We start from the raw sequence: 15,852 nt of genomic DNA, 5'->3' as shown, positions 1-15,852 counted from the left end.
ACTACACAATGTTTATTTCAAAGTTAATTTTGAAAGAAACTAGAATTCCATCATCTGCACTTCAAACTGCTAATTGTTCTGCTCACCACATAAAACAGTGATGTTTGCCAGAGAGAAGCTGTCATTCAAACTTGAAAGCTGTATAGGAGAAAGTTTTTAACTATATTCCTACACCCACTTTTTCAGAATTGTTAAGAATATATGTATCCTTCATAATATTGAATGTGCACAAAGAAAACAAAATTATTAATCGTTAAACAAGATGATTTTCATCATCTTGGAAGGTTTTTGAAAATTATCCAGCTATTAAATATTACTCATTACATTAGATAAGATTGGTTATAAGTACTTTGTAAGATCTTGAGGAATGACAAGTGAAGGAAAATGGAAAATCATTTTCAGTAGCTGAAGATCACTTTCAGGATGTTCTGAAAAAAAAATGCATGATATCGTTTTAAAGTTAGAATCATATCCTGATTGCATTTGTATTATGGGAAGATAGAATAAGAACAGTGACAAACTATTAGATCGTAACAGATACTCATTCAAGGATCTCATATGGAAGGAAGAATGGACAGGAGTCACACTCAGTTGTAGAAGCTCTCAGATACATGCTCTTTTAAGATCTAGATTTTATTTTTCACGTACAGTATTACCTTGATACTGAAAATACATTGACATTCCAAAAATGATATGAATCATTGTGTGATTAAAACTTAACAAACATCTGAATCTAGATAATTTTATGTGGAAGATTTAGTACAGATAGATTAAAATAGCAAACTATGTGTATATAGCAGGGGAAGGCAGTATTAGAGAGCAGTCTGAAATTCTTTTTTCGGGATTTGAACTGTTTCCTTATCTCAAAATAAGTAGAAACACTGTGTTCACTTCTAGACAAAATTCAATGTGGGAAAGAATGTTTCCCTTGAGCAAACAAAGTTGGGCAGAAGAAGACTAACAGTACTGATTTTGTCAAAGTTGAGCTTCAAATTGCAGCTGCTCATATAGAAATTTAAGAAGTAATTTCAACATCACAGTACACTGAAATGAATTATATCCAATCCTGTATTTTTCAGTAATGAAATGGAGGCCATGATAATTCATTATATAACTCAAGTCAATTGAAATAAGAAAGTCTCCTGGTTTTGCATTGGTTGTCCATCCAGATCAGATGGATATCCAGCACAATGCCCTTTCCCCATCCCCAGATGCTGTCAGCACCATCTGCAGCTGCAACCAGTCAGGCTAAACAACTCTTTTCCATTCCCCCACATCCTGCTTAAGTATCTTTATTTCCCTAGAAGATCTGAGCCCTTGCACACCAGAAGTTACATCAATGCTTGATACCCTGGGTGAATTACTGCACATAAGTCTCTTTTATTCACCATGGAAAGCAATTTATGATTTCTAATATTTAGCTACAAGATCGTTGTACATTAATTACTTCAATGACAGTATTAACGTATTTCAAACTTACCATACCTTGCACAGGTCCTTTGGCCATGATTTCTTCCATTATATCAGTTTCCTGAGAGAAAGGAAGAGCAGCAGCAGAGAAGGCAAGGGAATAAAATACATTATGTTAAATAACATAAATTCAATACCATACCAACATAAAAACATACCAATTTATTACCATATGCATATATTGTATATATACATATGTATAACAGGTTATATATAACATATGTAACGGGTTACCCAGAGAAGTTGTGAATGCCTCCTCCCTGGAAGCATTCAAGGCCAGGCTGGATGGGGCTCTGAGCAATCTGGTCTGCAGGGAGGCGCTCCTGCCTATAGCAGGGAGGTTTTAACTAGGTGGTCTCAAAGATCCCTTCCAACCCAAACCATTCTATGTTGTATGTATATGGCATAAAATATACCACTTGTATTTCTGCTAAAGCGTATTTGGTTTACCAAATGAGAAAAACTATCAAGAATATGATTAAGAAGAAATAATTTATGGCATTTATGACTGCATAATTTCATTTCTATCTATAATTTCTAAAGAACCACAGCAGCATAACTTTGAAGAGATAAACTGAGAAACTACAAAGAATATAATATCTCAAGTGCAATTAAAAAAAACCTCTCCTTAAAAGTGTTCAAGCAAAGTGCAAATATTTCCATCTACCAAATTATTTTCAAGCCCCAAAGGACAAAATGAAAATGACAGGATGTGTGCACAGCATGAACTTACTTTTGAGGAGACCCTGTAGTGAGAGCCGCAGCGATATAACCGATTGGAATCTTCCAAAGCATTGGGACAGGGCCCATTTGTATGATTTTTTCCATATTCACTGGACACATAACAGTGATTTTCACTTGATGAATCCAGATGATGCTTCCAAAATGATGGATAGCAGGCATAGGATACGACCCTGATCAATTAAAAATAGATGTAATAAGATTTTTTTAACTGTTATTCCAAGTTCATAATTATTTTACCACTGTAAGTTTATGGAGGCGTTCATTCTTCAAACATATGAACGTTTGATAAACCACAAAGTCTACATTCATCAAAAATGGCTTGTGAAATGTGCATCTTTGCATCAAAAACTTTTAAGTGAAATTATTTTCTAGCTTTATCTATATTTTCTGAAGGAATGCTGCCGAAAAGCTACAGGCCTCTTTATTTCTTTCAGCTAAAATGTGTCTGACCTCATATTTTTCACACATATATTGTGAAAATTTGCTCACTTTTCTTTGTAAACTTTACTGACAGAAGAATTCTCTGTAACTTTTTTTAAAGGTCTGGGTAAAAATAATTGGTTTGCTGACAAACGAGTGAATTTGATGGTTCTTCCAAAGAGAGGCACGATGCTTAGCAATTAATACTAGCAGCTTAGTTCACACTAACAAAAGCCTTCCGGAAGAAATGCACTTCCTTAAAAGATAAACAAGTGGGAAGTAAGTACAAGTGAGAGCACAGAACTGAGTTAATGAGCGCTCCAGCTGCAGAGACATACTAGGAAAAGCATTTAGACATGACCTGGTGACTGGGTTGATTATCTTGATTCATGGGAAAAATAAAAATCTCTATAGCGATGCTGGCAGGAGGGACTTTTCTGTAACAAAATACGTAACAGAGAAAGGGTAAAACTCAACAGTGGTGGAATTTATAATTGTACTGTTTTGCAATAACTTTCAGGAATTTATGCTTACAAAGAAGATGAGAATATAGTTAAGGAATTGCTTTATCTGTAAGATTGGTTTTCCCATCACGTGAGAAATTTCATCTTGGCAGGTTCAAACTCAGGCTGAACTCAGAAAGTATACTTTGATATAAAGTTAGGAAGCAGAGAAGGACAGGGCATTGCCTGCAAGAAAATGTGGACCAAAAGAATAAACAGAGGTAGACTTAAAGGCTGGTGAATATGTGTCACCTAATATTCAGAAAAGGTTGGTGACGATCCTAGGGGAAGGAGGCCACAGGGCTTCTTCTGTAGGACCCTTGTTGTTGACAGCAGGATCCTTCCTGCTAAATGTCACTAAAATGACAGACATGCTGTAATAGTGTTACATGTCTGGTCTATGCAGATCCTGAAGACCATCCTCACTATTTCTTAGAAACATTTCTCAAAAGCTTTTCCAAATGCAGAGGGTTTGCAGTCACAAGTACAGTAAGTACATTTTTTGCACCGCCATTAGAAATCTGCATCAATGGTTTTGCTTTCAAGGTTTCAGAGTATATTTACAGAAATTAAGACTCCTTTTGAACGATTTAAATGAAATTATATATTCTACAAAGATTGTGTTTTGAAAATACTAAGACCAGTCATCGCTGGGCAGCTTTTATTGTAATAAAGATTTCAAAATAATTAAAATTAGTAGGTTGCAAGAATCGTGGAGGAAATATTCAATAGAAAATACATGAAATTAATTGATTGTTCATAAGTAATCAAAGACAAATCTTTGAATTGCAAAGAGAGCTTCTTCTGGACGATTCTTCTCTAGCCTAAGGCTTCATAGACTCGAGGGAATTTAGCACTGATTCTGTCAGAGGAGTGATTGCAGAGGGGCTGCAGTAAATCACCTGAGATTTAAACTCATGCTAATTTTGGATGTAAAAGTCTCCAAAGTGTTAAATCAAAGTAGCTTTGAAAAACAGCTTAAGAGCCATCCTTACATCCAAGTATAGAGAAGGATAATAAAAAAAAGAAGTCTTTTCAAAAAATGGTAAGGAGAGGTTTTAATTCTTTACCTTGGCAATACATCAAAACCCTAATTACAATGAACTGCTTCCTCCTACAGTAAGTTTCTTTATTTTAAATTGCTTTTTCTGAATTGTTCAACCATTTTGACTGTTTGGCTAACTGAACATCCTTTTTCCTTCAATAAATTGAAGCAAGCAAGCTTAAAGTGCCCTTGCTATCAATTTAAAATATTCAAGTAAAGGCACACTGAATCTTCCACTTATTATTTTACAATTTTCATACTCTAGGTCTTTCTAGTTTTCCATATTACAATGCTAGATGTTTCTAAAACAATACACACATTTCTGTGATGATATCATGAACACATATCAGAAGGCCTCTTCTAAAGACTGAATTCAGAGAGCACAATAACACTATCTGGCAGAGCAAATTCTCAGCCACAAAGCAGTACTTTTTAAACAGAATCATCACTACTAGCTGTGCATTTTCAACAGCGATGAACAAGAGCCCACATTCCATGCTTGTAAAGATCTGCACCAGTGGAAGTGACACACTGTTATTGGCACCACTGCTGAAACACACCATCCACCTTCTCGCTGTGCTCACATCCACTGTTTAATCTCCATAAACATTCAGCAAACATCAGTGAACATCAGTGGGAGCAACTTTTTCTGCATGGAGAAATTTGATGACACATCATTGCTTCATACACACTTCCATTTTGGATAGCATTGTGTCAGACTGCCCCTTTCCTGCTATCTGTTGCACAGCAACAAAATGGAACAGAATACTGGTGAGCAGTTCAACCTTTACTCCAGTATTACCAGCATCTGCCTCTGACACTGTGGACAACACAATAAAATGGGAGGCATTAAATTCAGAGCAGCCCTCATATTTTAGTAGGTCACTGGATATACTCAACTGAAAAAGGACAAACTATATTCACACAGATTGAAGGATAATTAGATTTGCTTGTGTTTACTTATCCATCAGGATTTTTACAAGATTAGTACATGTGTGCTTCAACTACTCTTGGTATTTTCCCATTAAGCTTTTGATGGTAGAACAATTGACTATGAGGAAAAAGTCTTTTTTCTTAGCAAATTTCTTGCTCCCAAAGTAGACCAACATGCCCAGAAACTGCAAGAAGCAGTAACTCCGTCTACATGAAAAGTAAATGTCCATCTAAGTATAATTAGAAAGTAAATGTCCATCTAAGTATAATTAGGCTGATATCATTTAGATCTTCAATTTACTCACAGTGTGAGTAAATCTTTTCAATCCTTTCCAAAATATCTGAAGACAGTCTGTATTCCCAGCTTTCAATTCAGTAATGATAGGCATTTAAGCCACATGTACATGGGCTGTTATTGCTTGTTACACAATTGATTACCCTTCATTTCTATGGCTGTGTAGAAATAACAGCTTGTTTTGTGTTCACGTACATATATTTATATAAATTGTAATTTCTAGCACCACATTCAAAAAAAGATATTTTCAAACCAAAATGATTCCTCACAATTTGTGACTTGCTTTTGAGATTTTTAAAATTAAGAATAATTGGAATTAGAATAAAGATATATTCTTTAATTAATGGAGAAAGACAAAGAGAAAAGGAGAGTTAAACAGCCATTTGGCTACTCATCTAGCAGTTTTCACTCATGTGTACTCAGTTTTTATGAAAGTTCTCCTTATCAAGCTTTATGGAAATCTTCCACTGACTTCACTGGGATAGTTTAGACTAGCACTCTTTTTTCCTGAAAATCTACCAAAAATTGGAGATAAGCACACTTCAGAAATCAGAAAACCAGGAACTCTAATACATCATTGAACACCTGCTGTGAAAATTTGCAACTCCACATAGAAAATCAATGTGCTTTCTACCTATTGCAGGCTACGGAGATAATGAAAAAAAAATTGATTGCCATATACAGGCTCATAAAATAAAAGTTACCTAAAAGTGTGAGGAAGCAAGCACCATTTCTCAGGACTTATTCAAAAGACACTTCAGACTTTTACCCCATACATTTCCAATTTTTCATAGTGAAAATAAAGTATTGTGAGCATTAGAAAGAAAAATGACTTAGTGATCCACATTAGTGAACCATTACTTTTGCTTAAGCTTTTAGATGAATGTGTTATCCTTTGCTCTTGGGGCTAGAAAGACCTTTGCTCAGACTCTGTATAGCCATTCTTGTGTTCCTCCACTATCTGTCCTCACTCTTTGGATTTTATTTTAAGGTGGAATTCTGATGGATCTTTTGAACTTGAAGAACACAAAGCAGGATTTAGAACTGTTTATAAAAACGGGAAGTAGAAATATCTTCAAGTTTGGTACTTTAATAGTGAATCAATAATGGGGGATAAATACAGGTGGCAGGCAAACATCTGTAAGAGTGTAGTGATGCTGTATGTGTAGGAGGTGGCTCAGGAGCAACGCTAATGATGTGTGATGGACTGAGAAGATGGCTGTGGACTGTAGATGTGTCAGATATCTGCAGAACTTGCCCTCCAAACTGGTTACTCAGACAGTCAGCTGAAAAGTCTCTGGTGAGTACATTGAGGTGTCAAGAAAAGAAGTAACAGTGAACATCCTTTGAAATCTGAAGTATAGATATAGCTGGGTAAATAAAGTACTTCATACATTTTCAGCACAACTTCTTTTTTTTATTAGTTAGAAGGAACTAACTATTGTATGCCTAAACTGCCTCTGGGGAATGCTGTGTCAGTAACCACACTTCTTTAGGTTAAAAAATAAATAGCTTCTTGCTATATGAAGAAATTCATTATTATGGGGTCATGGTGGATATGTCCATACTGAGCTAATAGACAGGGAGAACAGGAACCCAGAAAATCTATCCTATTTCTGCATTCCTTAGGCCATTTTCTTTAAAAACAACTATCTCCAACAGCTGTGGAGATAATACTGATCAAAATGAATCTTATTTACACTGGAAAATCTTATGCTCCTATCCTTAGCATGGTAGATAAACAACTCTAGCAAGAGTTATATTTACTCTGTTAAGAGCATGAGCTACAGATTAGAAGGACCATATTCAATTTCTTAAAATGTAAAGCCATAACTAATTTCTTTACTTCATCTTTACTTAAATGAGATACTGAGGCTTTTACCAAGGTGAAGTCCCTTGATTCCTGTTGTATTCACATAGCTGGAGGGTCTTCCACTCAAAAAATGTCAAAACTAGTTCAATGTTTAAGCCCTGGAATCCTCATCTGATCTGATAAAAAATAGATCACCTTTCTGGTACACTTGAGGACAAGCAGAATGATTGCTTTATATACTCAATGTCTGTTTGAATGACAGTGCTTTGGTCTTCACCTGGATCCCCTGGCTACCATGACAACTATGACGTATGATGCAGCACATCTGACATTCTCCTGATCTGTTCATGGATTGTTTGCTTTTTCATAAGCTAAAATTAAAAGTTGACAGACAGCAGACCTGAGATCTCTCTGCCTATGAATACGAGGTATGTGAAAGAAAGATTAAGGGATGGGAGTGCATGAAAGTGAGGGGAAGCAGATTATTGTATGGAGCAGAAAGCACAAAAATAAGTTTTACATTGTGAGAAACAGCTGAAGTATAGAGTATATAAAATCAAGTTATTGCAAATCCTCCTAGAAGCTGTTTCCTGGCACATAAAGGTCAAGGACTTGATTGGAAACAGCACAGATTCACCACGGCAAATCATGTGTCCCCATGATGAGGTGGCCAGATGAAGTAATCTGGTTATAATGACATGACTAGCTTCACCGTGAATAAGAAAAGCATAGGATGCAATTTACCTTGACTTTAGCAACACTTTCAGCAATTTCTACATCAGCCTGTGAGAGAGTGGGGCTAGGTAAGTCAGTTACAAAGCCAAAAACTGAAATAGACTGTCCTGTGACTAATGACTAGTGGCTCTTTACTAGTGACATTCCCTACCTTAAGACTGTGTCATTTATTAAGAACCTTGACAGTGGAAGATAAAACATGCTCAGTAAATCTGTGGAGGATGCCAGACTGTTGGTGAGTAGTCAGTATGGTGGAGGGCAGGGCTGTTATTCATAGGGACACTGACAAGATGGAGAAAGAAGGTGACAGAAATCTCATGAAGTTTAACAAAGACACGTATCCTACTGGAGAGGCAAAACTGCCCATGCAGCAGTGCTGTGCACAAACCAGTTTAACAGGAAAGTGTCTGCAGCATCAGGTTGAATGTGCGGTAGCAGTGGGCCCTCTCAACAAAAGTGGATCCACAATACCGGTTTGTGTTAGCAAGAGCATAGCCAAGGCATTGTGAAAAATGGTTATTTCCCTCAAACTGTCACTTGTGGGCTTACATCTGGAACACTGTGTTCAGGCATGGGATCCAAGATAATGACAATGACAAGCTGGGCAAGTAAAGGGCCACAAAGGTGCTGAAGGCACTGAAGACGTGATATACAAAGAGAAACTGAGGAATATTAATATTTTTGGTCTGGACAAGGCTAAACGGAGTTCTAACTACTGTCTTCAACTACATAAGAAGAGGTCACAGAGGAGACAGAATAAGACTCTTCTTTGAGATGTACATCTGAAAGGTACTGTGGGCAAGTTTTGCCAAGGAAGACACTAATTAGATAAAATAAATTTTAAATAAGTTCTTTGCTGCAAGAATGATTGAACATTGCAAGAAAGGCTGTGGAACCCCCATCCTGGAGATTCTCAAAACATGACAGGGGACATGATCATAAGAAATCTTGTCTAATTTTGAAACTACTCATACTTGGAGCAGGTGATCTCCAAAATAAATAATAATAGTAATAAAACATTCATTCCAAACTAAGCAATTCTGTGTTTCTATAGAGTATTACTTGCCATTTCAACAGACTTCTAACTGTCCACTTTGGGTTTGTGGATTGTTAATTTTGAGAAGTTCAGCTTGAAGGAAGAAAGAGTAACGTACAGTCCTTGCTACTATGCTGCATTTTGGAACAATCTGGAGATAACATTACAATTTGTTTTATTTGAAGACAGAGTTCAAACAGTTGGAATATTTAAAATACTGTATTATGCAACTGGTTGCTTTCTCAAGGCTGTTTAACATCAGGAGCATGTATCCCAAACATAATATACAAGTTCTGACTGCATTTATGATATTTTCCTAGACACAAAAAGAAAGACTTTTCTTGTGTTTCTTGTAGTTGGAGAGGTTACCATAATGAAAAAAAACGAGATATAATGAAGCTTGGAGAAAGAGAGCTAGATAGTTGAATAGTTTACGCAGCAAGAGCCCTTAGCTATCTTGTTCAAAATAGGCTTTACTTACTTTTTTGGGAATGCTTCCTAGTTCCTGGACTTCACTATGGTATTTTGAAGAAGGTGTACATTAGAATGTGATTGTCTTAATGAGACGAATATGGGTCTAAGATCTTAGATCTCTGATCTAAGAGAGAGCTAAATCTTTTCATCACAAAAGATCAGAAATCATCATTATAACACATGTAACTTATTCAAGTTAAGATAAACTGAAACATAAATAAAATATTTACCCATGTGTTTTCAAATATCTCCAAGCACTTTCAATATTGCCACCACCACATCCATGTTGATTCCTGGTATCACAAGAGATCAGGTTCTGAACAGAAAGGTTGTCTGTGATTTGGCCATCAGAATGAATTGTTATTCTATCTGCTGCAACACCTGTTTTGAAAGAAATTGTGTTATCAAAACCAAATAATTACTCAGAGCTTCTCAGTGGTTGTTTTGAAAGAGTGACTGACATACATCAACACTTTCTGTCTGGGGACATATTTTTACAAGACAATTGGGATATTATATATAATAGGATATCATTATGGATATACAGGATATACATTAGGAAATCCTACTTCTCTGAAAGAGTGGTCAGGCACTGGAATGGGCTGCCCAGGGGGGTGGTGGAGTCACCAACCCTGGAGGTGTTCAAGGAATGTTTGGATTTTGTGTTGAGGGACATGGTTTAGTGAGTACTATTGGTGATAGGTGGATGGTTGGACTGGATGATCTTGAAGGCCTTTCCCAGCGTTGGTGACTCTGTGATCCTGCGATAATATATGTATACTACAAAATACATATAATATATAGTATTATATATATATCTGTATATATAAAATATAATGTGATATTATATAACAATTTTAAGAGTGGTAAAAATGTAAAGTACCATAAGCAACTTATTAGTAGATATACTAGTATATATTTAAATATCAAGCTAGATATTTACATGATTTAATATAATAATCTCTATATTTGTACTTGCATATTCATCTATAGTTAAATTCAGCAGAAGATATGAGGGCTGCTCTGAAAGTAATGCCTCCCATTTTATTATATGGATCCAGAACATTAGAGGTGGATGTTGGCAGCATGGCTGTAGAGGTTGAATCTTCCCACCAATATTCAATTACATCTCGTTGCTGTGTGACAGATGGCAGCAGAGGGGCAACCTGACACAATGTCATCTGACGTGGAAGTGCATATGAAGCAACAGTGTAGCATTTAATTCCTCCATGTGGAAAAAATTGCACCCATTGATGTTCAGCGACGTTTGCTGAATGTTTATGGAAACCAAACAGTGGATGTGAGCACAGTGAGGCAGTGGGTGGTGCATTACAGCAGTGACAACAGTAAAATGAAAGATAAGCCACATTCTGGATGGCCATGCACAAGAGTCACACCACAAAATGAAGAGTGCCTCCATCAGCTCATCTGCCCAGATCGACGAGTGGTGGTGCATTGCATTGAAAAATAGTGCTTTGTAGCTGACAATCTGCTCTAGCAAATAATGTTACTGTGATCTTTATACTGTTGTAGTTTCCAATGGAAATAGATAGGAAACATAACTTTTGGAGCAAACTACATACAAATATTTCCCAACTGTCTGCAGCTGAATTTCTGAAGCTCTTTTCTTTCTTTTCTATATCCATTCCTTTATATGAGGAGGAGAGAAAAACAAAATGGAAAGAAAATATTAATTGGAAGTAAGTAGATGCTTAAGTGGAGAAAATATGTGGAATTACTCATATTAAGGTGTAATGTGGGATTCACATAAAATTATCTTTCTGAGAAAGTTGAACCACAGATGTCTGAACTAGATCAGATAGTCATGATTCTAAGTTCTTACATATTTATTCATGGCTTAAAGACAGACAGATTAACTAAATTGTAAGTGAAATTAAGACACCTCCTTATGCTGTGATTTGAAGAACCAGAAACCTGCATCAATCAGGACCTGTTGTTCAGATCAAGTCAAAGTTTGACTGCATAATTTTTTCCTCTATCTGTAGATATCTTAATATATACTGAGATTTATTGCTACTGAGATTTATTGCTACATGGAAAAATTAACCGAACTGATCACTATAATTTCATTGAAAAAGTGACACAAACACACATGTCCACTTTTCATAAAACTAGAGGTTTTATCACATGATGTTGAATTGCACTACTGACACTGGTTTATTTACAGAATTAGAGAATAGGTTTTTTTCCAGAAACACCTGAGAAATTTCAGAGTCTTCCCAAAATCACTGAAAAGTTTACACTTCATTACTTGAATTTCAAGGATTAGACAATGGCAAATGCACAGATATATATGTGTATATGTATATGTAAAATAACATCTACTTGTTTTAAAACATTCAAGTCAAGCAAAGAATATAGACAAGTAAGAGTCACTTCATTCTTAATGATAAACTGCACCAGTGGGTTTATTCCTACACCCTGTCACAAAAGAAGTCTCCATATGATACAAAAACTTATGAAAAGCAAAGGAAAATCTCTACAGCTTAAATTGGGACATCTTAGAATGAAAAGTGTAGCAATTTCAATTGTTAATTTTTGCTAATAAAAACTGAGCAGAAAGTTCAAATTACTTGATTACTAATCAACATAAGTTTTCATTATACATTTAATATACATAATATTTTTGAAAGGAGGAAAAAAAAAAAAAAAAAAAAGATTATTACTTGCGGTTGAAAATGCCCAGGATGCTCCACAGTTTCGTTGGTCCAAAGGATCATGAATCCAATCAGGCCATGCATAAGTGGCTGCAAAAAACTCAGGAAATTTTTCTTCCAGAAGGGAGCTTCCCTAAAACAAAATGCAGTAGATGTATATCTGCTTCATTTCCTAACTTTGTCTTCAAAATGATCCCATTTTTCTTTTAAATATTCATAATGTTTGAATTGAGGAAGCCTCAAGCATTGGCAGCTGTGACTTGCCAAGCATTTATGTGGTGGTTGCCCTGTGCCTGGGTGCTGTGGGTGCCCTGAGAGCTGAAGGCTTTCTGGCACTCCAGTAGCTGTGCTGAAAAGCTGAGCTGTACAGCTGCCAATCTGAGTAAACTGTCCAGTTTTTATCTGATTTTTATCTCAAGCAACATTTCCCTATGAAACACGTCAGTTATGACCCAGCTGACATTTTTGGAAGGAAAAGCATTCTGCTGCAAACAGTAATGAAGTTAGGAACATGTTACCCTATTCATCTTGACATGCTTTCCACTTGGCTGGAAATAGGAAATTCTAGTTACCAGTGGGGAATCAGCGGAGGGTAAATTCATTGATTCATCTTTTACACAGAGGTTTTTCAATTTCCAGCACTTATTCTCATTCCAGAATGAAAACCACTGATTTTCTTTCTGCTTTGCAATCTGATGTTGAGTTGATATGAATTCATGGGCTGTTCAGAAAAAATGTTTTGAACAGTCATTTTTTGCATACTTTTCTCTCTGTCTTAATTTATGTCCTTTAAGAATTGCACAAATACCCACATATGCAGGAGCCATCTGGTACAGCTGCTAATAATCTGCCCTATGTTTGACATAACAAAAACACTAAACAATTAAAAACAATGAAATAACTTTATGGACAGTGCTTATACTGCACAAGAAAAAAGGAATGGCCACACAGCCACTCTGGACACCCAGCCTAGAAATTTGTCTCAAACAATTGCTCAGAGCAACTATTCCAGATGAAAACACAATATATGAATATGAGATCCTGCTCCCAAACAAAACACTCCCTGATAATTATTTGTTACTAGCAAGATCACACGTGGAAACAAAGGCTTCTATCCTATTAAAAAATCCTTGATTTGATTTTGGTTTACTTATCCTTGTTCTTCTGATTCCGAATGTCCTTGCTGGACAATTAATTATTCTGAATTGCCTGTGTGGCTTACAAGACCAGATGCCTGTTCCTTAGACAATTTAAATATTTGAGCCCAGTTCTTACAAGCTGTTTTAGGACTACTTGGGAAATCAAACTTTACAACTTTGGCTGTGTCCAGATGATTTTCTGGCATGCACTGGGAAACAGTAACATCTTCATACAGTTTGTATATGCTGATTTTCTTCCCGCAGAAAAATCAACAGTTGAGAAGAAGTGGGTGAGGGAAAAATAAGCTTGTGTCTCAGGTCTTTATCAGCTATGAAACTGGAATCAGTCACAGCAGATGGATTGATACCATCTCTGCATGCCCCAGACCTAGTGATTCTGAAGCATTTGAGATTTATGAAGTTTACATACAGACTGAGAGTCCAAAATACCATTACTCACTTGTAAAGTATATTGCCAATGCTTAATTCATTTCTATTCATCTGAAAGTTACACCTTCACATGTAACAAATCAGTAATATTAATCTTGCTAAGATATTAATATTTTCATTAATTGCAATCAGAATTCTGTTTTCTTCAAAATTTTGAAGAAATATGGGACTTGCAGCCACAAATGACATGCACAAAAATTCTGCAAAGTTAAATATCTCACTTAATCTCGCTTAATTAATAATGATCTTTCCAGGTAGACATCAAAGCAAACAAAATCACAGCTCTAAAGCTTCCAGCAACAGAACGCTGCACTTAAAAGATCCAACCCCTGCAGAAGTGTCTGGTGTTTTATAGATGTGGAAGGATGAAACTGCAAACATGGAGTCACTGCAGTCTCTTTTGCAGGATGGTTTCCTGAAGTCAGAGGGAGATGTACTGACCCAAGACAATGGCATGGAGCTTCACCACGGGAGATAGGGTTGGGTGTTAGGAAAAGGTCCTTCACCAGAGAAGAACAGATTCCCCCCGGGCAGCGGGCACAGCCCCAAGATGCTGAAGATCAAGGAGAATTTGACAATACCCTCAGACATAAGGTTTGATTTCTGAGTGCTCCTGTGTGGAGCCAGGAGCCAGACTCAACGACCTTTGTGGGTTACTTCCAACTCGAGTTATTCTGTGATTCTGTGATTCATGAGCAAGCACAAGCACAAGGTTGACTTTGAAGAATAATTGTACTGACAAAATCCCAGATTAATAATGTTTCATAATCTGCTCATATCAAGAATAAATAAGCAAAATTTGGCAAAGGTTGTAAGCACACTATCTTGAGCAATGACCACTTACATTCTGAATAAGGTAGATGACAAAAAGAAAATTCATAATAGATCTTTGGTCTGAGCCAATGTGTTAACTTACATAACTCTTAAGCTACTGCCAATGTATTTAATAGCCTAAAATTGTAAATCCTAGAACAAATCCTTCATTAGCCTTCAGCCCTGCCATTGTGAAATGCAGGATTGACCTGTAGCCAGAAACATTAGCTTTTTGTCTGAGTAATTGCTACCCTAATATTGAGAAGCTAATATTGTTGTTCTGTGACAAATGGTGAGTCCAGACAATTGTTTCTCAACGTATTCTCCATAATCCACCATTACACAGCACAATGGAATCAGGAAAATGACTGGCAAACTCTTTTAAACTTTCACATGTTTTCTGTGCAGTGAATACGTGTGAAGGTTTAAAAGAGTTTGTCAGTCTGGGCAAAAGAGGAAAGTTAGGAGTTTTAAAGGAATACTTAGACTTCACCTACAACTTCAGAGGAGTTAGATGGTCCATTAGAGAAAAAAAAAAAGGCTGAAGATAACTTAATTTGCAAATTTGGGAATAATGAAATAGCTTTGTTTTGTTTTGTTTTCTCCAAGAGAAAGCAATATTTTTTCTTTCTTTCTTTCTTTCTTCCTTTCTTCCTTCCTTCCTTCCTTTCTTTCTTTCTTTTTTTCTTCTTTCCTTCTTTCTTTCTTTCTTTTTTAAACACAGTATTCTATTTATTCCTTGGTGTTGAAAAGAAAAAGAGGAGTTTTCAAGACATCACAAGCCTTTGTAAAGGCAATAGCAGAGTTTTTAAAAGCCTTATAAGTAACTGCAAAAAGCTTCTGTTTTCCCTAAGAGGAAATGTGCCTCTGTCACTCAGTAATGTTGTGAAAGCAGATTTGCAGTTGGATATGTCAGTCAATGAAACAACAGAAAAACCTATACTCTACAAACAAATACTGCTTATAACTAAAACTCTGCTCTGGATATGAAATGATTAACACAGAAGTACTTTACAACCTGGAATCTTTTTTCCCTTGACACAAATGAGCAAAGAGTCCTTTCTATACAAAAGCCTGTTTCTCTCAAGACACAATGGAAAACAGCAACCTCTTAGTTACCAGGTGCTGTCATTTATTTCTGAGACAGTAGCATGCTGAAGAAATGGTTTTTATTTCAAATCAGAATGTGTGGCATTTAATGAATGGAGAACTATAGTTTTCTTTCTCTTTCTCTTGGCAAAGCTAGCAGCTTTTAATCAGATCAGCACTAAGTAGAGCCAAAAACTCTCAAACGCTAATTGTGA

At 36.2% G+C, this 15,852-nt stretch overlaps 1 protein-coding gene across 3 annotated transcripts in view; it reads right to left on the bottom strand.

Moving 5' to 3' along the window:
- TINAG (tubulointerstitial nephritis antigen) overlaps nt 1–15,852 on the bottom strand; it is a 44,700-nt gene that overhangs the window by 19,771 nt on the left and 9,077 nt on the right. For 2 of the 3 annotated variants that reach the window (XR_006168188.1, XM_042814857.1), the window contains exons 5-8: nt 12,156–12,279; nt 9,699–9,849; nt 2,204–2,384; nt 1,486–1,531 (exon numbers count right to left, since the gene is read on the bottom strand). Coding sequence is in view for 2 of the 3 variants with exons in the window: in XM_042814857.1 (XP_042670791.1) it covers nt 1,486–1,531; nt 2,204–2,384; nt 9,699–9,849; nt 12,156–12,279 (502 nt within the window). In the remaining variant the exon portion in view is untranslated. Of the gene's footprint in view, nt 1–1,480; nt 1,532–2,203; nt 2,385–9,698; nt 9,850–12,155; nt 12,280–15,852 lie in introns of all 3 variants that reach the window. The other variant, XM_042814867.1, reaches the window with a different exon arrangement.

The sequence above is a fragment of the Centrocercus urophasianus genome, unplaced genomic scaffold (assembly GCF_019232065.1).
Source record: "Centrocercus urophasianus isolate 14NV4802_14NV808 unplaced genomic scaffold, USGS_Curo_1.0 seq_10, whole genome shotgun sequence".
Taxonomy (NCBI): Eukaryota; Metazoa; Chordata; class Aves; order Galliformes; family Phasianidae; genus Centrocercus; species Centrocercus urophasianus.
The sequence above is the reverse complement of the archived record's forward strand: the minus strand, read 5'-3'. Positions and strand labels throughout refer to the sequence as shown.